The sequence below is a fragment of the Malania oleifera genome, chromosome 10 (genome assembly GCF_029873635.1).
Source record: "Malania oleifera isolate guangnan ecotype guangnan chromosome 10, ASM2987363v1, whole genome shotgun sequence".
NCBI lineage: Eukaryota > Viridiplantae > Streptophyta > Magnoliopsida > Santalales > Ximeniaceae > Malania > Malania oleifera.
Window position 1 is genome coordinate 91,693,735 of NC_080426.1, and position 24,889 is coordinate 91,718,623.

Genomic DNA, 24,889 nt, shown 5'->3' on the forward strand with positions numbered 1-24,889 from the left:
CTACTAAGTTGATTCTTATCATGCCCTTCAACATGAATCTTCTGCTCCACAGGAGTTATTTCACCCTTCTCATCCTCCACAATAGTCTCTTTCACCAATCCAATAAAAGAAGTATCCTCTACTAGCCTGCCACCCTTACCTCCTTTCTCTTGAGTAGGAGACGTCTTCCCACCAATAGAAGCCTTCTGGTTATACGCTTAAGCTTCAAGACCCCCCTACCTAGGCTCTTATTACACATCTGATCATGGGCTAACTTTGAAGCCTCCTAAATTCTGAAGTTAATGCATGGAATTTTGACCAGTTCACTTGAACGGCCCAATTATTTCTTCCTTCCTTTCCAAAACTTGGCCCAGATCCAAATCAACTCCAGCCTAGTCTTCGACTTGTTTACAAACTTGGCCCATGTTTGAACCAATTATAGCCTAGAATTGGGCTTGTTTATAAAGTTGGCCTGGACTCAAACCCACTATCTGACCAAAGTCCAAGACAACCACTAGACATCTAGGCCACTCCATCCAATGGTCATCACCCTATCTTTAACTTGAGAAACCCTAGCCGCCTTAAGCACCCTACCGTCCCAAAAAAATAAATAAATAAATAAATAAACGCATAAAAAAAGGTTCAATAGTTGTGCTGCACCTAAACTGATAGGATCACAAGATAGAGATACAAGTGTCACGATTTGCATTGCATTCCCACACTAGTCATACAATTGCTAACCTCCTTCCTTCACGACCTTGCTCTAATAATGCATCCCTCTAAACCCGCTCACCAACCTCACCTCTACCAAAATCATTTGCCTTTGCTTGGAATTCCTTGGCCATCACTCCAAATTTCTAAATAAATCCTTCCCGCCCTCCCCCTTTAGCTCCACCAAGAACAAAAATTGAAAAATTATTTCCTTTCCAACCCAACCCTAACTCAAAAAACTTCCCATCTTCATCAAACAAATAAAAACCCAATACCTAATGTTTGTTCCAACCCTTATGCTTCGAACAAATCTCTTCCTCGTCCTTCAAAAACTGAAACCCCCGCTTAGAAACTATTTAACTAACAAAAAGAAAACCTAACCTCTGATTTTTCTTCACACTCTCCCGCATGTGCAGCCCGTCAACACATGGAGAGATAAACAAACAATGAGTAGAACCCATATTGGGGATATGATAATGGTCTTACAAACTTACAATAAAAGCGGGCAACAAGACTAGAACCAAAGAACTCCTAGCAACCAGCCAACTCTATACCATGTTAGATTACTAGTTTACCTAAAAGCTTAAACCATTATTACGTTGTGGGCCAACAATGTACATCAAGCCTTAGCAGTCCAGTCTCAAATCTTCCCTTTTGATACGATCTCAAATCTCCTTCCTTCATGGTCTCCAATAGCCATAAAAAAAGACTCTAATGATGGTAGACAAAAGGGAGAGAAAGGTTTTACAAGACATCATTGCTTCGTACTTTCAATAGGGAGAGGTTTCACTCTTCATAGTTCACATATTATGATTGAAAATTGCTCTAAGAAAATTCTACTAAGGGCAGAAGCTCACTCCAACTCATTTTGAAATCTAAAATGCAGGCCTTGTTCTAGAATTAGGATTACCCTTTGAAGTTGGACAACTATTTTAGGAAGAAAACTAATGCTAAGTTTTAATTGTGTACTCATAGCTTTCTCAATTTTTTTCCAAAATTGAACTTTGTACCTTGGATCACTATAAAAAATTATAGGTAACATATTTTGCTAGTTCATCCAAGATAACCAAATAATATCATGGCATAAAGAAGCTCTCGGCAAACCTTATATAAAATTTATTGTAGCCTCATTCCAATTAGCCACAAACTTTCTCACATCTTTACTGGCCTTTCAAATGTTTACACATTTTAGTATTAGCTAGATGAATGGTGCATTTAGAACAGTATGCTTATTGCAAAACTTTTTTTAATTTCTATGGAACACAAAGTCTATCCAAATAGAAATTTCGTCCACCCCTCATATCCTTTAACTTCTCTTATATTTACAAGAATTTTCGCAATCAAGGATCTTGCCCTTACAATTCAATAAATCATTAAAAAAAGGGTTAGATTTTTCCTTAAATTATAAATACAAACCTTGCCTCCTTGAAAGGTTGCCAGCAAGTTAAAGGGATAAAAAGTTTGCAACATTTTCCACCTTTGAACTTTTAAACTAGCCAAAGCTTCTTGTAGTTTCTAACACAATATTTGCTTAAAGATGATAATGTCACTTAAAATTAAAATATTGCATGTATTCCATCCACTACCTTTATTCCAAGCTTCTAGAATCTTAGTACACCTCAAATTTAGTTCCACACAAGTATGAATGGCACAATTTGAAAGCAAACACAATAGCGGCTAATTCCAAGAAATGGGTTGGACAATTATGCAATAAGGCTTTGACTTTCGCGACCCACATGCAGCCATCTTGGCAATTCAACTCAAAAAACATCCCAGCCCATTCCAAGAAGCATCGGCTTATGACACATTAGTATCCTCACTAATAGGAAGAACTAATATCGGCAATCAACCAATGTCAATTCTTGAAAGGATGCTTACACTTTCCACTCCACAGAAAAGTTTTGTCATTTTTTGTCAATAGGTAATTGGAAATAATTTCATACATATTAATAATACCCTTCAAAGCCCAAGAAAATCCGTGAATCTTAAGATTCTTAACCACGTTTTTGCAAGAGTCCCAATTTAGTGCCTCTCAACTTTAGAAGGATCATGAGAAAAACCATCTTTCGAGATGTCATGACCCAAAAATCTCTCACACATCATCCAAAAACCACATTTCTCTCATTTAGCATATAATTGATACTCTACAACGTTCGTAAAGCTTGTTGCAATTGTTGTTCGTGCTCTTCCCGAGTTTTTGAGAATATCAAAATATCATCAACGAATTCTATAACGAACCAATCCAATTAAAGTTGGAAACCCAATTCAAAAGATCCATAAACACTGGATGTGCATTAGTAACTCCAAAAGGTAATACAAAAAAACGGTAATGACCATAATGTACAGGAAATGCAATCTTTGAAACGTCTAATTATCAAACCCTCAATTGATTTTGTATTTATCAGCAAAAAGAAAATATAATAGCAAGGCATCAAGGGGATGCCAACACGTGGTACAAAACATCAACCACTCTGAAAAGTGTCGCGAACATAAATGAATACAAAATGATCATTCGCAATTTTCCCACTAAGCCAGCTGGAGACAGCAGCAATCCATTGGTCTTTGCAGGTCTGAAGCGAAGTAGATGAATCTTTGAAGGCTCTCTTATTTCTTTCTTTCCAAACACACCAAAAGATGGCGAGAGGTATGAGGTTGAAAGCTTTCACTTCTCCTTTGTAGTTCTGATGCCTTTCCAAGCCCAAATTTCCCCTCCAACTGAATTTACCATAACCCACTGCTGCCCAACCAAGGAAAAAGTCAAATTCCTCAAGTTCCTTGTCCAAGGGCAGTGGAGGAGAATGTGGTTGACTGATTCTGCATTAGCCATACAAAGAAAACACCAATTCGTGAATATAAGCCCTCCTTTCTGCAGATTGAACAGACTCCCAAACAAAAAAGGAAACCTTCTAAGGGGCTGCTGTCCTCCAAATGTGAATCCAAGGGGAGTTATTGCAGTTTGTTTCCAATGGTGAGAGCTTTTTATATAAAGATTTAATAGTGAAAACGCCATTTTTGTCCAAAGCCCATTTTGGCTCGTTGGGGATGTTTTAGTGATGAAATTTGTAAAGAAATTTTTTAAAGTCAAAAAGTGTTAAGTTCCCAATCTGCCACGTTCCTTGTGAAAGGAATGTCCCAGAAAATTCCCTGATCAGTGATTTGGAGAAGATGACTAATAAGCACATTTTTGTCACAAACCAAGCTGTAGATGGAAGGAAATACAGCTCTAAGATTATGGTTCTCACACCACACATCATGCAAAAAAAAAAAAAAACATTGGCCCCATTCCCATTTGAAATTTCAAAAATTGGAAAAAATAATCCCATCCTTTTCTGATGAATTTCCATACTCCCACTCCATAGGGACCTCTTCTATTGTGAGTTGTCCAATCATGGTGCTCAAGCCCATATTTAGAAACAATATTATCTTTCTCCTTCATGAACCTCCATAACCACTTCGAGTGCGCAAGGAGGGTGAAGTTCTTTTAGCTGAGCCACCATGTAAAAAGAAACAACTATATCTTGATGCTAAACAACTGGTAAATTCAATCTCTTGTTTTAGAGGCAGACATTTAAATCTCTATGAAATGCATCTAGAAATTTATGAACTATTTGCAAAGGAGTTCCACTCTCCCACTCTTGTTTCTTTTCCTACATTGCTACTAAACCCTAATAACCTAAGCATTTGCCAAAAAATTGGAAAAACAAAAAAACATAAAAATAAAATAAAAAAAAAGTTGAGAAAAGACGTAGAATCCCCTTTTGATGAAGCTCCATCTGCTTTTAAAAAGCTCCATCAGATATCTGTTCGGCCAGCGAGCTTTATCTCCCTGACTACAGTTAAGTGCAGCACCCCCATTCCCCCCTCAGAGAACCTTCTAAGCCAAATCTTACTGTCTTCACTAATTGTATCAAACTCCATTCCATCAAAGATTGGTCTTCTAGATGTTGTTTCAATGTGTATACTGTTAGAAGAGAATAGGCTATTTAATATTTATGTGGTGTAAGTGGGGGTATTTTTGTATTTCATGCTTTTTTTTAATTATTAACATATAAGAGGGCAAACCTGGAGCTGCACATGAGCTCCAGGAAAACTGCTGCCTGGCTTTTTCTCCCTTCCTTGCTTCTTCTCTTCACCATCTCCAACCCTGAGTGCTGTATTTTCTTCATTAAATCTTTAATTTATTTCAAATTTACAACATGGTATCAGATCCTTGATCTCCTCTAAATCTGAGTTATCTGATTGATTTTGGGCACACTGCTTTTTCTTTTCAATTATCTTCCCCTAATCGATTCTCAAATCTGACTATTTGTTTAGATTGAGAATCATTTAGGGACGCTTTTCCTCTAAGTTTGACTGTGCAGCATCCTTGGTTGGATGCAGTGTGTGTTTGTGGTCTGCTAATGAAAAATCAGTTGCATGCTGTTTCCAGTATACTTCTGTTGTTGTTCTGATGTTCAACTAGCTGGTTGTGGCATGAAGATGCTGTTTTGATCCTCTGTGTGCTCTTAATTGATGGCTTGCAATCTTGTATCAGGTTGGTTTCAATTGGTGTTCAATGACTATTTCCTTTACTTGCTGCCACCCATAATGCCAGTAGCTGCTGCCTGGTTGTTTATTAAGTGCCTGTGGTGTTTTGTTGTGGTATGACAAGTTCTTTGTAGCCAGTTCCTCCTAGGATATTTTAACTTCAGTGTTCTGTGGTCATAGCTGCCTCCTGAAGTTCTGGACCTTTGAAATTCTAAAGTGTTGCTTTGTGCAAGTGTGTGCTGCCTGACTCCACATTGTTGCTGTCTCGTTCATTCCTGATATTGATGTGTGCTGATTGTACTGTATTGGGGTAAGTTCCCATAGCCTCTACAGAGAGAGCTTTGGCTAATAGTGTTGACGTACAAATCACAGCCATCAAATTGGTTCGATCCTCTAATTACTTCTTGTGCTCTCAGGCAGTGTGTGTACATTAACGCAAAAAGGAAGTCCAAGTGCTGTTTAATGCATTATAAACAAAGTGCTTATACCCCAACATAACAGCTAAAGAAAAAACAAAAAACAATTACAAAACAAACCCAAGTCAAACGCATTATTATAAAATAACCCCAAAGTAGTTTAAATATGGCAAAATAACCCCAAATTAACTTTCTAAAATATCCAGATTTACTAATTTAAACAAAATCCTTGATTTCAAAATCTTTAAATGAAGACTGATAGTCGCTGAAACACATTCAACTTCTTCCCCACCTCATAACTAACACAGTCATCCTTCCAATATTCCTGGGCCTGCACTCTTCACATCACAAAACTCCTTCCACTGGAAGTACAATAGCATCAGTGGCCATTATTGGCTTGCTGCCACCCAAATCCCTCAGCTTTCTGAAGAATTGCTGCCAACCTGCCACGTCAAGCCCATCCAGAATAATAAGATACTGAGGATAGCCTTTCTCATTCTTCTTCTCAATTTTCAAGAAACAAGGCCTTGCATTTTCCATTAATCACTAAATCACAGTTACATTAAAATCCCTGAAAATTTGCACCATGGATACACCCTCTTAGTATACTAGAATGTCTAAAATTGCAAATGCAGCCAACTAATTTCATCTTGATGTAACCACAGGGAGTTATAAGCTTAGTGAAGCTGAGTAGAAGTACACAACTCAAGAGAAGGAGATGCTAGCAGTGATGCATTATCTTCCCATGTATCGCATACTTGGGTCAAAGTTCATGGTGAAAATCAACCATTTCTTTACACATCCTAAGTTATCCACCAAGGAGGCCCGATGGCAAGAATTCCTAATGGAGCTTGATTTCTCATTCAAGCACAAAGCAAGACAAATGAACCACGTCGCAGATCAACGGCTTAAGAAGGCCAAGCTTGTGACCTTGCAACTAGTAACACACTTGACAATAAGTAAGGTTACCACAAGAATCCAGAAGTGCATAAAGGAAAGCCTTGTCAAAGATTCAATTGCCCAAAACCTCATGAAGTTGGTGGAAGAGGGCAAAACACGCTAGTTCTACTTAGAAAATGGTTTCATGATGACACATGGTAACTAGCTCTTTGTGCATCAAGATGGAGATTTGGGGAAAACACTGCTAAAAGAGTATCATGACACCATAGGGGATTGTTGAAGCAAAGGTATTACTGGTCATACATACATGATGAGGTGGTTGAGTATACCGAACTTGTCTCACCTGCCAGCAAGATAAGATCAAACAAAAGAAGATTGCAGGGTTGTTGGAGCCTCTTCAAGCATCAACGAGATCGTGAGAGAGTGTCACTTGACCTCATCACCAACCTATCCAAGGTTGGAGATGCATAATTGTAGTTATAGACAAGTTTTCAAAGTACGTACTTATACCCACACCAAATGACTGTTTGGTAAAGGAAATAGCACAATTGTTCTTCAAGCATATCATGAACTGCTGGGTTGTTCCCTACGACATTGTCAATGACCAAGACACAAGATTCATAGGAAACTTCTAGATAGAACTTTTCAAAATCCTTGATTCACAGCTAGATATTTCTTCAAACTATCACTTGCAAACAGATGGACAGATAGAGAGATTCAACAAGCTATTAAAGGAGTACTTGCGCCATTTTTTCATCGCCAACCAAAATAATTGGGTGCAGTTACTCAATGTAGTTCAATTTTGTTTCAACGCCCAAAAGAGTTCAACAGTCAATGAGAGTCCTTTTGAGCTTGTAACAAGCTAGCAATTGTTGTTACCACACACAATGGGATTAGCCATACAGAGAAAAGAGTCTAAGTGTGTACATCTTCACCAAAAAATGGAGATAGAATACAAAGATCGCCTAAGAATACTAGGAGAAGTCTTCCAAGCAGATGAAAAAGTGGGCAGATCACGAGAGAAGATCATTGCACTTCAACGACATGGTGCTTTTTAAGCTCCACCCAAAACAAATCAAGTCACAACGAGGTTGAGATAAAGACTACTTTGCAAATATGAAGGCTTAGTTCCCCTCTTAGCTAAAGTTGAGAAGCCCTATTATAAGGTTGATCCTCCAGCCTAGATGAAGGTGCCTCCTATGTTTCATGTCAACTACCTTAAGCCATTAATAACTGACAATGAAGATACAAGTAGAAGTCAATCAACCAAAGCATCATTGAAGACATTGCAACCTAACAAAAGAGAAGTTGAAGTCATACTTGTGACAAAGAGCCCACATCATCAATGAAGGATTGACACGAGTTCTTAGTGAAGTGGAAAGGCCTTGAAGACAAATAAATCAGTTGGTTGTCAATAGAAGACTTGCAATTGTTAGTGGAGAAAGTTGAAGAGTAATTAGCACCAAAGTCAACGAGGACAGCAACCACACATGTGGGGAGAATGTCACGAGCCAAGCTTGTTCAAGGCATTATGCTTTCCCATGACTGCATGTCTTGTGCACATGGGATGGGTAACCATTATGTAAATAGAGTGTAGGATTTACTTTTTGAGTAGGATAATGCCTTAGTATAATGGGAATATGACTCTGTTGACTTTTAGAGTCCGATCCCGTTTTGATAATGACAAAACACAATTATCACATCTATGCATTGAGCCTTTTAGCAGAATCATTATTTAGCACGCACGGATGATACGAATGCTATGAAAGCCATGAGACTTGAAGCGCATTCAACCTGGCACATTCCATGAAATTAAAAGAGCAAAAGGATGAAAATACTTCAGATTTTCAATTATAATGCGTGGTTAGTCTCACTTGTATTACATATTTCATAAGATATAATTAGGAGCCCAAAATGATCAATAGACTGACCCTAGGACTTATGCATTTCATGAAAAATCTACATACTTTTATCCTAGGATTGGATTTGCATTTTAGAGGCAAAATAGGATTGAAAACAGAGGCCTCCTCGACGAGTCTCCTGGCCTAGTCAACGAATTCATAAAGGCCACTCGGCGACGAATGCTCTGCTCTCGTCAACGAGAAAATACCGAGAGCTCAAAAATCTCAGACAGTCCACCTGTCGACGAACCCATGTTCTCGTCGACGAATGTATCCACCCGTCGACAAGTACAATAGGCGGACTGACGCTCCAGCGCTGAAACGAGCAGATTTTTTAATTAAAAATATCTGTGATTGATCTAACGGCTAGAAATCTTTTAGATGCCAAAAATACTTATAAATATCAAGCCCTAAACCCTAGCTGAACAACTTTTGCATACCTTGCCAACACTCTATCACGTTCATGCATCTTTTGGGCATTCTCTCAACTTTTCAAGAGCATTCACACACACATCTTACAAGCACATTTTGATATTGAGGTTTGGTATACAAGGTTTTATATTTGGGCATTTAATCTTGATTGTAAAATTTTTTCTTCTCTCATATTTTTATTTAATATTTTACTAAGAGCAAGAACCCTAGCTTTTTCATATATCCGTCGTTTGATAAATCTAGAGCTTAGATCTTTGAAGCACTCATGTTCATATTTTTTTATTCAAAGATTTCATATCCTATTATCTTTGCAAAAGTTATTGAAAGCAAACCCTAAATCTCCAACACACATATTATTTGAAAAATAAATTTTTGGAGAAGTATTGCATTTGGTTTAGATCTTTGAGAAAACTTACTTTCACATATTTTTATAAAGATCATATAGTTGTTATTGTAAAAGATTTTATTGAACACATCACATACATTCCATTGAACTTCAAGTTATATCCTATGAATGTGTTTTAGGAATTTTATTGTACTCATTAACTTGTTGAGAAGCATCGGAGTGTTTAGGAATTTTATCAATCTATTGTATTGACGGTTCGGGTTGTGAACCGAGGAGGAGGAAGTTGTGCCTCTGGTAAGCAGCGGAGTAGGAGGAAGTTGTGCCTCTTGTAAGCAGCGGAGTAGGAGGAAGTTGTGCCTTATGTAAGCAGCGGAGTGTGATGGAAAGCTCCGTCCTATTTTAAGGAGCGGAATAGTAGAATCCTTGAGGGTTTTGCCCAATGCGAGAACGTAGGCTGAGTTTGGCCGAACCTCGTTAAAAATTTGGTGTCTACGCTCTCTCTCTCTCTATCTCTCTTTATATTTTCGCATTTATATTCATATTATATCTGCTGTGCATGTTTTTCAATATTGGTATATATGAATATCTAAAATACGTGAGAATAATTGAGTAATACTGAATTAATTGAGATATCCACTAATTAAATCAATTAAGTTGTATAATACTGAAATCGGTGTATACCCAAATATGTGCTTGTATGGTTGGGTTACCAATTAAGGATTGAAATACTAAAATACTTTTAAATACCCAATTCACCCCCCCCCCCTCTCTGGGATTACACCTAAATTAACAGACTCCTCAATCAGTTTGATGTTTCCTAGTGTCAAAGCTACAATGGCATAAAAATCTTTTTAGAGGAGGGTGAATGTTCATCAATCATTGCAAAACTCACTAGCTTTCGTAAACAAGTTTAGCCTACTGGCCTCATTGCTAAACACACGTAGTCTACAGAGGTGTTTATAATGAATTATGTTGCTTTCCAGTTTACCACATGATTTATCTACTTGCATACTTGTTTACTACTTGCGCTTAACTTTGTGTTCGAACTACTTCCGCTTAACTTTGTGTTCGATGGATAAAAAATTGTCAATGTGGTGAAACCATAGTATAATTTTGGCTAACTAGATAAACAAGGGAGCTACAACTAGTATTACACGGCCCTCCACAAGATGTGAAGTGTTCGGCTCGTGACACAAATGCTTGCAGCTACGACCCATATAATAAATTAAGATCTCTTTGCCAAGTAGAGAAATTAATTACCATATGTATACTTTTTTCATCATATGCGTGAATTAAATTAAAAATAGTTATTCATTGATGGGAAACGCATATGTTGACTTACTAGCACAACAAACTTAAGTAATTGAAGTGGGAAGCACCAGCAGTAACTCACAAAACATTTGAATATGTTAAAGCTTGATAAACATTGTTAGCCTACAACCTAATAGCTTCAGTTTTTAGGCAACGCAATAATCTAACATGATTTTAGAACCATGGTTACTAGGAGGTTTTGCGTTCTAGTCTTGTTGCCTGTATTTATTATATGGTTCCTAAAAAAATAATCGCCAATCCCTATGATGGGTATAATTTATCATTTGTTTATGTCTTCACGCTGCATGTGCAAGGGCATGTTGACATTTGATATACATTATCGGGCTAGCAACCTAATAGCTTAAGCTTTTAGATAAAATTGTAATCTAACAGAATATATTTTAAAAAAATCCATGATTAGAGCTGAGAGATAAAGCTAAAATCAAACTACCAAGTTAGAAGTTAATCAATTGAACATGATAATTTTTTAAAGGAAAAGAAGAAATTTTATTGAAGGGTTGAAAAAATACAACAAGGAGCATGAGAAATCGTCCTTTGAAAATATGAAAACGAAAAAGAAAAAATACAGAAAACATCACAAAAAACACTATAATAAAACCAATTTGTCTATGATTATTTTCATCTGTTAATAAATATAACAACTTTTCTAAGGTACACAGCTAAAAAATTGCAAACAATGATAAGTTCAATTTTGGATTTTTAAAAAAGTGTAATGCTAGTGTGCACCTGCATGCACAAACATGCGTGTGTGACTCTGTGTGTGTGTGTGTGCGCGCGCGTGTGCGTGTGTGTGAAGAGAGAGAGAGAGAGAGAGAAGAAGAAGAAGCGTTAGGAGGGGGAGGAGAAGGAGAAAATCCATAAATGTACCTGCCAAGTCCCTTCCAAGATTGAACTAACACCATACCAGCTGATTCTATAATCTCTTGCAGCTGGATGTCTTCTTTAGTTTCAGTAGATTTATCACTGCATACTCTCTTTAAAACAGAAGAAGCCAATAATGCTGCCTCCTCAAACATACAGCAAACAAGGTAACTGCAGATTGTAACAATAATCATGTATAGACAGAATGAGCATTTTCTATACTAATTTTTTTCACAGGTAAATACAAAAAAACTCTAACAGCACATGCGCGGGCACACACACGAGTCATGCAAAGTCAAACCCTGACCTCCATTGTATGGAATCAGGAGATGAGCCATTGGGCCACAAGCCCATACCAACTAATGTGGCTTTATCGTTTTACAGAATCAACTCAATCATGAGAAGCTATTTTCACCTAAGTCAAAGGTACATTCACAAAATTAATAGGAACTGAAATTTCTTTAAATCTATTATATATACTGAGGTTACTAATACAAATATTTTGTTAACACTAAATACTAATGTATACGACATTTGATAATCAATCATATGAATTGATAGCAAGAGTTTCAACTGACAGGCACTGAAATGAAAATCTGAGAATAGCATTTTTTTTCCCGTCAAGGGCATCTAGAAGACGGGACCATTCTAAAACTGCTTTCTTTGCATAGGAAGCAACTAAGGGGGGAAAAAGTTAACGACTGATAACATTGAAGCAAGGAATTTGCATGGCAAATGGACTTTCCAGCATAAATAGTGGGCAGAATCAGCAAATCATTTGCTTTTACACAATTGTTAGTTGAAGACCCTCTGGAGATTTATTTATGCCATTTTGGGAACTCATGGGGCTGTGGCAGAGATTGTTGAGAAAGAAATTGTTCAAGGGCTGCATTGTGGAATCAATAACATAAAAGTCACAGATGCTACCCATTTAGTTCTGTTTTCGATCACACACATACACAGACAGAGAGAGGCTTTCAAAAGGAATGAAAAAACAAAATAGAGACTTAAGGAGACATGGCTTCACTTCATTTCTGGATGTTAGGAGATTTCTGTTCATATCAATCATTCCTTCTTAAATTTTGATGATAGGTTCAGCATTTTCATCTGCGTACCCCTAGAGTACATGGGATGCTCCTTAGTCCTCCAAATGAATAGCTTTTCTTCTTGCTGATAAAAGAGGGGGACGGGAGGGTGGAATCAAGCTCACGCTAATCATCATACGTTCATTACGTGTGGGTCTAACGGATTTTGAGTAGCTTCACCGTCTGTGCTTTCAAGATGCATCAGCATCTTCCAAATAATCAACGAAAATGAATATTATGCTTAATTGATGAGAAAAAAAAATATTGAAAATAATTTAAACTAGACAATGTAGAATCTTCAAAAGTTGTTTGGGAAACAAACCCAACCCTCCAAAAGAAAAGTCAAACCGATGAAACTAACGCAATTCCTCTGCCGAAACATGGAACTAGAACAACACTAACCATAATAATGCTTCATGCGTTTTACACAGTAATTCTCAGGTGAGCTAATTGAAGGTCCTTTCAAGCTTTTAATAGCTATAAATCAATGCAAATTTTGCGTCCAAAGCAAGAGCAGCATTTTGGAAACTACGTTTCTTGCTTGGTGAGCTGATTGAAAGTACTTTTTTTCTTTTTTGGCATTCAGAACACACGGAGAGGGGGAGAGGAACTGAACCAGATTCAAAGAGGGAGGGGGAGACGGAAAGGGGTTTTAGAGATTTTACCTCTCAGATTGCTCAATTTCTTTCCAAATTGCACGTTCTGAAGCAAAGTCATCCATGCTTATTCAATTCTTGCTCTGTATCGCTGTACCGTTGTGCCTGGAAACAGACTGGGAGATGGAGCGCTTCGAAGAATAGCCTTCTGAAGCACGAGGAAGGCAGACAAACAGAAAGTATAAAGAAAAATATATATATTTAAATATTGAAAACAAGCTAAACATAATTCGTTAAAATTTTTCAAATAAAAATGAATTAAACTTGAGCCCTGAAATTAAATTAAACTTTCACCTTTGCTTATAGAAGTTAAAAGTTCAACAACCATCTTTTGTCTTGTATTCTACCCATGGAGGATCGTATTTGTATCATTCTTATAAACGAACTCCTTTTATCCGATGATACATGAAAATAGAATGAAATTTCTATTTTTCTTGAATTCAATTTTTATACATCCCAACTTACAATATGTAATACAATCAAAGGTTCTAAATAAGGAAACAATCTCCTTATAGAACTCTCAATAATATACAATCTTCTATATTTACCTACTTTCCTAATTTACTCAATATACCCAAGGATACTCAAGATTTCAACACTCTCACTCAAGTTGAATCATAGATATTGATCATATATAACTTGCCAATGAAATCATCAAAATTATGTCGTGCTAACCCTTTAATAAAGATGTCTGCAGTTTGTTTCTTAAATACCTAAGTCATACAGATGGTTCCTTTTTCAACCCTCTCTTTGATAAAATGTCGGTCCACTTCCACATGCTTAGTCCTGTCATGTTGAATTGGATTGAGAGAGATACTGATGGCTGCTTTGTTGTCACAATAGAGTTTGATAAGAAATTTCACCAAAATTTGTAATTCTTCCAAGATTTTCTATAACCACATTCCTTCACATATTTCTTGTGTAACTGCCCTGAATTCAGCTTCAGCACTGCTTCGAGCCACTACATTCTGTTTTTTGCTCCTCAAAGTTACCAAATTTTCCCATACAAAGGTGCAATATCCAGTGGTAGACCTTATGTCTTCCGTTGATCCTGCCCAATCTACATCTGTGAAGATTTCTACTTCCTTACTTTCACATTTCTTAAAGAAAAGTCCTTTGCCCGAAGAACCCTTGAGGTACCTGAGGATCTTATACACAACATCTAGATGAGTCTTTTTAGGTGAATGCATGTGTTGGCTTACCACACTTACTGCAAATGTAATGTCGGGTCTAGTATGTGATAGGTAAATTAGTTTACCAACCAATCTCTGATACCTTTCTTTTTCAACTAGTATCCCACGTTCTTTGACCCTTTTTACGGCTTCAATTGGAGTTTCACTAGGTTTGCAACCAAGCATGCTAGTTTCGGTTAGGAGATCAAGGACATACTTTTGCTGAGAGACACTGATACTTTTTTTTATCTAACAATTTCCATTCCCAAGAAGTATCACATTTGTCCTGGGTTTTTAACTTCAAACTCAACAGCTAGGACTTTCTTTAATCTTTCCATCTCCACTTTGTCATCTCTTGTTAGGATTATATCATCAACATATACTGTCAGAATTGTTTTCTTACCACTTTCAGACTATTGGAAGAACATAGTGTGATCTGATTACCTTTGTCGATATCCCTGATTTTTAATCACTTTTGCAAATCTGTCGAACCATGCTCTGGGAGATTGCTCGAGTCCATACAAAGATTTCTTGAGTTTATATACTCTATTTTCTTCACCTTTCTTACTAAAACCTAGTGGTGTCGTCATGTAGGCTTTTTCTTCTAACTCACCATTTAGAAATGCATTCTTAATGTCGAGTTGTTGTAGTGACCAATCTAAGTTAGCTGCCAAGGACAAGAGAACCCGAACTGTATTCAATTTTGCCACTAGTGTAAATGTCTCCGTGCAGTTAATGCCATAAGTCTATGTAAATCCTTTTGCAACGAGTCTAGCTTTATATCGTTCAACTGTCCCATCAGCTTTGTATTTCATTGTGAAGACCCATTTATAACCAACTGGCTTCTTCTCTCTCAGAAAATTCATAACATCCCAAGTTTCATTTTTCTCCATCTTCCATGACAGCCTCCCTCCATTTAGGAACTTCCAAGGGTTCTTGAATATTCTTTGGAATTTTCATCCTATCAAGGTTAGAGATAAAAACACGATATCCTGTAGACAAACTTTTATAAGACATGTATTTTGACCAGGGATATTGAGTACATTACTTGGTTTGTTTTCTAACGGCAATGGGTAAATTGATGTCATCAGGTACAGGCCTATCAGAAGGGAGCTCATGACCATCTATTACCTGATTGGGATTGGGCGTGGACTCGTGGTTGCTCGGAGCTATCATCGGTTTCGACTCTCTTGGTGCATCAGGTATGAGATTCTCCATGTTCTTTGTGTTTGGCTTTCTTGAGTAAACAAGTATTTTTTGTGTTGTTTTTTTTTTCTACATCCCCCCCCCCCCCCCGAGGTTAAGTGATCTTTTGTATATGACAGGTCAGGAAATGATGCAATGGGAGGCTCAGGAAATGATGCAATGTGAGACTTGGAAGATGGCACAGAATCAGCAGTAGAGAAATCAAATAACTGTTCTTTACTCCATGTCTCCCTCTGAAGAGAGGGTTTTGGGAAGTAAGCAATGGTTTCAAAGAACGTGACATCAAGGCTAACATACAATTTTTGTGTGACAGAATCATAACAGTTGTAGCCTTTCTGAGTAGGAGAGTAACCAACAAGAACACACTTAATAATGGAACAAGGATCCAATTTATCCCGATTGTGAGCATGAACATAAACAAAGGCAGTTCATCCACATATTTTCAGAGATACCTTGGAGTGGATCCGAGAGTGGGGAAAACATTCCTCGAATTTTTGGAGAGGAGAGGCGAAGGAAAGAACCCGACTAGGCATTCAATTAAAGAGATATGTAGTTGTTAAAATGGTATCACCCCAAAAATACTTTTTCATATTTGTAGTTAACACCAATGCCCGAGCTACTTCAAGAATATGTCTATTTTTACATTCAGCCACCCCATTTTGTTGAGGGGTATCCACACAGGAACTTTGATGAATAATTCAATTTTCTTGAAGATAATGTCCCAAGATGTCATTGAAATATTCCGTACCATTATCAGTACGTAAAATTTGAATGTGAGTTTGGAATTGTGTTTGAAGCATGGAGTGGAAACTAGTGAAAATAGAACGGAATTTAGCTTTATCTTTCAACAAGTAAACCCAACAAATACGAGTATGATCATCAATAAAAGTAACAAACCATCTCGTGTGAGTGCGATTAAGAGAGCGTGAAGGCCCCCATAAATCATTGTGAATCATAGCAAAGGGTCTGAACGGTTTGTATGTGGATTTTGGAAAGGAATTACGTTGGTGTTTTGTAAGTTCACAAATCTCACACTAAAATTCAGAAGACGTTTTATTTGAAAAAATGGAAGGAAATAAATGTCTTAGATATTGAAAATTTGGATGACCCATCCAAGAATGCCATAACAAAATTTCACTATCCTTAGAAACATATGCAGAATCACAAATAACAGTTTTACATTGTTTACTAACATTTGCCTCCTCAAAGTAGTAGAGTCCTTCACACTCCTTAGCACTACCAATCGTCTTTCGCAATAATAGGTCCTAAAAAACATAATGAGAGGGAAGAAATTTAGCATAACAATTGGAATTCTTAGTCAACTAGCTAATGGATAATAAGTTGCAAGATAAATTAGGAATATGAAGAATGGACTCTAGTGTGATGGAGTCAGAGAGTCGGATATTCCCTTTATCTGCCACAGACGAGAGTGACCCATCTTCAATTTTAACTTTCAAATTTTTAGCACAGGGTGAATATGATGAAAAAAGATGATAGGCATCAGTCATGTGGTCAGAAGCACCAGAATCAATAATCCAAGGAGTTTTCGATCTAGAAGATATATTTAAAGCTAGCAAAAAATTACATCTTTGGGCTAAAAGACTCGAAGAAATATTTTTGAAAGAATCATCGAGCGTAGCAATTTCATCAAATTGTATCGACACAAGTGCGTCAAAATGAAAAAAACATTCAAGAAACTAGGCTCCAATAGTAAACAATCATTCGGTAAACTTGTTTCAGCCTCCTGAATCGCCCGGCATTCTACCTCCTCTTTAGAATTTGTTATCAGTTCCTCGTCAGTGCTCTGAAATCTAAGAATAGAGGTTGGAGAATGCACAATCTGAGACTCCATACAATTATCACGAACAGGAGTCATCGAAAAATCGATCAACGTTGACGGAGCTCTCAACGCAAGTGACCTAAAATTCGTCAGAGTGTCAGGTCCCCTTGAGGTGCAATGCAATCGTATCGTATACCATAGTAGCCTCTTCGGGCGTGTCGAAAGTGTAACGCCCCGGACCCGCCATGTGGGGCTTGGAGTGTTAGGAGGCCAACACGCGTCTCTGATACCATTCTTGCAGCGGATATAATTTAAACAACCTCAAACATAATACCAGAGTTCTATATTTACATATGCAGATCCATATATTTACAATCTCATTCTTCATAATACAAAACTAGAATAAAAAATATATTAAGCATAAACTAAATAAATATTCTTTCTGATATACTCACAAAACTACCCTTCTCTGGAGCTATCTAAACTCGATCACCTGGATAACTTGAAAAGATTAAATCATCGACGGTGTGAGACACCTCTCACTAAAGAAGAAATAATTTACAATGGTGTGTGGTTGAAGTGTTCAATATATATAATTAAAATATCCATACAAACGCATTCATAATCCGATAGCAGCCAAGGTAACACGTTCATAATCACATCATGGTCAATTTCTCTGTCATCAATCACATGTCCACATACATAAATATATTTTATTGATAATTTCTGAGAATAGGGAAGTCTACCCACCCATACAAGTAGATTTCCTCTGCTCTAGTACTAACACCAGTGCACTCACCTTTCTTAGTAAGCCCTTAAGTTATGTATCCAAGTAAAGTCTCCAAGAATAGGGAAAGTTACCCGCCCATACAAGTGGCTTCCCTGTACTCTAGTATCCACAATAATCACCAGAGTACTTACCTACCTCAGCAAGCCCTTGGGTGGAGTAATCTACTTTACCATAAATACTCAATTAAAGTTACTCACAACCATTGCCAATCATTTCACAGAGTTTCACACACATGTGCATACCACAATCAATCCACACAGGATAATCCACACAGTCTTCAATCATACCCACACAGGGCCTATATCCACACAAAATGTAATCGTCCACGCAGGACTAATCAATCACACAACATACATGTCTACGCAAGACTGTCAACCATAAAACATACTAGTCCACACAGGACTAGTCCACACGGGACTGTCTCACATACTACATGTTCACATAGGACTAGTCCACATAGGACTAATCAAACCATACAAGTTACAAAACAAATACCCCGTTCATGGTAAATAGGTAAACAACCTCCTCACACCACTGTCAATGTTTACCTCCCAATATAAACACCCATAAAATGACCTCCTCATACCACTACCAACGTTATATGATGGATATACCAGGTACGATATAATGACCTCCTCATACCACTGCCAATGCTATATCGCAATTTACATGAACCACAACACAAATCAACAGCAAAACCAATCACTCAACACATCCACAGTTCTACCACAGTATACACAACATCAGTATCCACAACCAACCAGTATATTCAACCAAGCAGAAATCACAACCAAACAATATTCACAATCACCATAAATTATCACTCCATAGTACTCACAACCATTTAATTTTCAAAGCTATTTTCAGGCCACACAATTTTTCCCAATATATTATATATTTAAAAATAGTAATTTCAATTCCAACATGGTTCAAAAAATTATACCTGAATATGTAGAAATTATACCAAAAATTAGTCGGTTTAAAATTAATAAAATGCTGTTATAAAGTATTTCCCCTTACTTGCTCCTCGGGATTCCTGCTCAAAGCCGAACAAAACAAGACCCTGTATTCCAAAAATCCCAACTTGCTCAAATCTCAAAATATACCCATTTAATACTTCAGAGACTCCAAATACCTCAAAATAATAATAAAACCTTAAATTATCTCACTTACCATGGTTTTGGGATGTTTCCCAAACTTCTCAAATCGAAAATCCGCTCTGCCTATATTGTAGAGAATCTTCCTAGGAGTCTCGTGGCAACTTCTGATTGTCGAACCAAGCTAAATTAGGCCTGGAATCGAAGAGAAAAGGCAGAGGAGCCATGGTTTAGAGAGAGAAACAGAAGAAAATAAAATTCTCCATTGAAATATGATTTTTCCCTATTTATAAGCAACTTGCCATGTGGCCTCATCGACGAGACATCTGAACTCGTCAACGAGCCCAAGAACACCACTCGTGGACGAGACTGGGAGCTCATCAAAGAAATTCAGAAATGGAAGAACCTCTTTCGGTAAACCCTCATCGACGAGGCATGCATACTCGACGACGAGGCTCAAAAGATTGCTCGTCGACGAGCGCTTGCTTATTACCCTTTAAAATTTCTTTTTCCCCTTTCTTCTATTTTCCCTTTTTCCTTTTATTATCTTTATTATTATTTTAAATAGTTAAAATTTTCTGAGTCGTTACAGAAAGTCTCAAGCTAGACCTGCGATCTTCATATATGATCTTCGATCTCCACCATCCATTTCCCCCATGGTGCTGTCGGATGCCGCAATACTTCATGGCCATGGTTAACCACTGCTTCCCCAAGCGGCGATTGAGTAGATTTTTCAAAGATTTTTGACGACTCAATTTGGAATTAAAATTCACCGTTTGGTTGAGTGTCTCGATTTTGATCTCGTCGACATGCTTCTTCACCCTCCGCGGGTTCTTCTGTGAGCAATCGATGCAGATCTTTTGTTCATCGGCTGCGATTGGAGTTCTCGAAGCCGCCGCAATGCCACCATTGGACCCGATCTGAAAGACCCCACGATGGAGATGGCTTCAGAGTCACCGTCAAGAGTTTCACAGGAGCTTGACCCTCTACTGTCGACGGCATTGTTTGCCATTGCTAACTAAGGTTTAGAAACCCTAACTCTAATACTTATGAGTGCATAAAAGTGCACTTTCAACATTACTTTTTCTTGTTTATTTGCTAATTTATAAGGACAATTTGAATATGTTAGTGGTAAGTTTTTGACTTGATCTTCATTTTATAAAGTTTTTAATTCTAATTAATTTTCAATGATTTTTATCATAAGAATGAAGATTAAAATATTTAGAAGTCAACCCTTAGCATAAATGAAGAAGATCAACCACCTAAATTGAAGGAAAGAATATTGGATATGATATAATCCCATTTTTAAAAGAGTCTCCGCGCACCATTTTGTATTTTCATTATGACTATCTCCTCCGATATCAGTTTTGGGCGATTCAAGTTGCGTTAAAAACCTTACATAATGGGCTACAATTTATCTTGAAATAGCCTTTCGCTAAATCGGACTTTTTCTAGGTCAAAAGTGGGCCGCAATCCAAGTCCGTCCAAGTCCAAAATTCGTTAGGAGACAGCATGGACATATTTATGTAATTTAATCATAACTCACTCATTTGATATCAAATTGGCATGATTCAAGTAGTGTTTGAAATATTACAAAATGATCTACAATTCATTGTGAGATAGTATTTCACTAATATGGACGTTTACTAGGTCAAAAGTGAGTCGCAATCCAAGCCCATAAACTAGAGGATATTTTTTAGCATTATTTATTTATTTATTTGTTTGTTTTATGTTATTCCATTTTTTTTAGGGTTTTGAAAGGGAGGTATATAAGCAAAATCTTTGTGTGAAGAAAGGGTACGACTAGGGGCTGGGTTTTGTAAAGGTTGTCTTGAGGGTTTATTTTTCTTTCATCTTATGATAAGGAACTAATTCCCTAGCCTTGGATAGGGATGAACTTGATCAAATAAAGGTATTTCAATTTGTTTTTAATCCATATTATTGTTTTTCAATGTTTTTATATTTTCTATTTATCGTTCATCAATTGTTATTTTTTTGATTTCATGCTTGAATATTCATATATCTGAATTTTTCATGGATTCAGTCATGCTTCTTCCATAAAATTGTAAGGATCCATAAATATGTTCAAGACAAACTATTAATTTTGTTACATTACTCTTCTGCTACGATATTGTCTCCGGATATATTGTTGTCGTTAGATTTTGTTAACAAAGTAAATAGTTTTTGAGTTTTTAACGAGATAAATAATATTTATAAAATTTACTTTTGAATTTATCAAAGATTTGTTATTCTATATCTTCCGATTGAGGATTTGGGATGTGAAATCTCCAGTTGAGAAAACTAATGGATGAAAAATAGATTGATTATCTGATTTGTGAGAGGGATTCCTAATGCCTTGGTTCTTGCAAACTTGATTTTCCATCCACAAAAATAATCTTAGTTTTAAATTTTTCTAAAAAGAAGTCATTTGTTTTTCCTTAAAAATCATTTACTATTCTTTTTATTTTTATTTGCCCATTTGTGTTCCGTTTTCCATCTCACTGTGGAAACAACACCCCAAAACTGTGCTATAACTACTACATTATTCTTTGCGCGTAATCAAATTTTGGCGCCATTGCCGAGGAGACGGTACAACAAGGAGCATTGTGAGGAATATATTTTATTGAATTGATTCATCAAGGGCGGTAATCTCGTTCCTCTCTCTGTTATTTTATTTAGTTTTTTTTTTGGTAAAGTAGTTTATTTTTATTTTTTTTAAATGTATGCATAGGTATAGGGATGAATTAGGTAGATTCGCAAAGAGACCCGACATTGATTCTAATACGGACATTCTCTTTTTGAATCTATTTAATACGCCTCCTGATTCAAATACAACATCCAATGCATCACAATCTTCATTCACAATGAGTTATCATAAGGACCAACCCATTAGAACTCTTCAGGAGTGTCTCCATCCTACACACACTGCCACACCCTCATGTACCATGCTTCCACCTAATGTGCCGCATTTTGATTTTAATCCGCGGATGATTCCACTTCTCCCCACTTTTCATGGACTTGAAAATGAAAACCCATATGTGCACATTAGGGAATTTGAAAAGGTAGTTGCAACTTTTCATAATCAACGTAGTACAATGAACGTAGTCAGACTTAAATTTTTTCCATTTTCTTTAAAAGAAAGAGCAAATAGTTGGTTGTATTCATTGAGACCACATTCGATTGGGTCATAGGTTGAGATGACTCAAGCATTTTTTCATAAGTATTTTCCACATCACAAAACAAATGCTTTGAAGAGACAAATCTCAACCTTGGTTTAGAAAGAGAATGAAACTTTATACCAAGTTTGGGAGAGATTTAAATAATTGTTAAATTTGTGTCTCCACCATGGGTATGAGAATTGGCGCTTAGTGAGCTATTTTTATAAGGGACTTACACCTAGAGAGCGCCAATTTGTGGAGATGATGTGTAATGGTGAGTTCTTACAGAAAGATCCTAATCAGGCCATTGAATATTTGAATGACATAGTAGAAAAAGTCCACGCATGAACAGGACCTAGTGCTACTAAGAGCACAAATAGGTCACGACTTGCAGGAAACCCAAATGGTGGTGGAATTTACCATCTGAGGGAAGAATATAACCTAAAGGCTAAGGTTGAGATGCTTACTAGGGAGCTAGAGGTGTTAAATACTAATGACTTAAAGCCAACACATGTGGCTAACCATGCAGAGTCTATTAGACCATGTTTTGTGTGTGGCGGGGTAGATCACCTCGCCCAAGAGTGTAAAGACCCGAAGAATTATAGTGATTAAATAATAAAATAAAGGAGGGAAAAAGGAATTTTTTTTTAAAAGGGATTTCAACAGGGTCTCGTCGACGAGTGTAGAAGTGCTCGTCGACGAGTAGGGCTTTTGAGATCATCAACGGGAACACATGTGTCATCAACGAGAACTTACCAAGAGACCTGTTCCAGAACCTAAAACTCGTCGACGAGGAGAAGGTGTTCCTCGATGAGCTCCCTTCAGTGACTCGTTGATGAGGCAACGTGTCTCATCGAAGAGTCCACATGGACAAACTTTCTATATATGGCTAAAAATTATTTTTCTACAAAAATTCGAGGCACAATTTCTCCCTCTCTCTCTAGAAAACGCATTCTCTCACTTCTCTCTAGGTTTACTGCTTTGTCTCTCCCCGGTTCGATGATCAGAAGCTACCACTGTGATCCTGGGGAGATTCTCTACAATATAGTTAGAGCAAAATGTTGATTTGAGAAGTTTGGGAACCATTCCAAAACCAAGGTAAGTATATTATTTGGGCATTGTTAGTATTACTAAGTTCATTTAAGCCTAGATTCTGTATTTTATGAGAATATACTAGAGTTTTGTGAAGTAAAATCAGGGTATTATATTTTCAGGAATAGGGTGTTTTGGGGACCCCAATGGGTGATATTTCAGGAACCCAGGTAACATGATACATGGTTTATAGTCTATAAATTGTGCATATGTGGATTTGGGGAATATGTATGTGATAATTATCTAAGGTGAATTCAGTTGTTTGATTGGGATATTATACGTGTGTTATCTCAGGATAATGAAATTATGAACGCTGCACGCGCGAGATTTTAAATAGCATTTAGTGCTCAGATAGTCAAGTAAGGGAAATATGCTATGTTAAGAAATTTTAGTATAATTATTAATAAAAATTATATGTTTTACCAGATTATTATTCAGATCATAAAATATTAGTGTAACAAAAAATATAGATTTTAGAGCAGGTGAATCTAATTATTTAATTGTGTGGCATGAGCTCGTAACAGATTAATAAAGAATTTATGCAATTTACAAATATCATGTTTTATAGTATGTTAGCATAAAAAAGCATGGAATATACATGTTCTAAAGAACGATGAATTTCCAGTATACATATAGATAGAAATTTTATAGAATATTCAGAAGCATGATTTATAGTATTTCCAAAATACCATGATTTACAGTATACGTACAAAAACATATATTTTCAGCATTTTCAGAATACCATGATTTCAGAACCATAACACCCAGATACTTAGATATTCAGACAGATATTCAAATATGCAAATATTAAATATTCAGTTAGTTATTTAGATTATTCAGATCAATTTTATAGTGTTATGGTTATTTCAAAATCATGGTAAAACAGTAATATAGAAATATCAGTTACACACACACACACACACATATATATATATATAGTATCAGACCCTGATGGACCAGATTCAGTCAGCAGAGCACGGTACCGTAACTATTTTTAGTTTAGAGTGCAACCACATAACTCAGATAGTGTGTGGATTTTCAGCAGTCGATCGTACATATGTTGTGAACAGGCTCCCCGTTAGTTAGGGTCAAGGAGGTCAATCTAACTTTTGGAGTTCAGTTGACTTATCCTAATCGACCAGGTAGTGATAGGTCCCGCCAGCAGGCCGCACAATCCTGCCATGAGGGGTTAAATCATGACTTTCAACTATCCATCTAGGGAAAACTTTCTTAGTTATTATATATATATCCATATTTACAGAAACCGTAGATATACCTATGAATATTAGAAGTATTATGAATAGAATATTCAGAAAAAACAGTTTATGTTAAGTAACATAGGTATGATCTATATTGTGTATTAATTATACATGTTTTCTCAGACTCAGTTATTTGCAGTATTTCTAAATTAGATTTTATACTTATGTAAACTCATTTGCCACACACTA

General features: G+C 36.7%; 1 protein-coding gene across 1 annotated transcript in view; it reads right to left on the reverse strand.

Moving 5' to 3' along the window:
* Window positions 1-13,322, reverse strand: part of LOC131166885 (protein APEM9) — a 36,850-nt gene extending 23,528 nt beyond the window's left edge. The window contains exons 1-2 of the mRNA XM_058125503.1: window positions 13,156-13,322; window positions 11,412-11,576 (exon numbers count right to left, since the gene is read on the reverse strand). Coding sequence (XP_057981486.1) covers window positions 11,412-11,576; window positions 13,156-13,211 — 221 coding nt within the window. The 5' untranslated portion in view covers window positions 13,212-13,322. The remainder of the gene's footprint in view (window positions 1-11,411; window positions 11,577-13,155) is intronic.
* Between the last annotated feature and the right edge of the window lie 11,567 nt (window positions 13,323-24,889).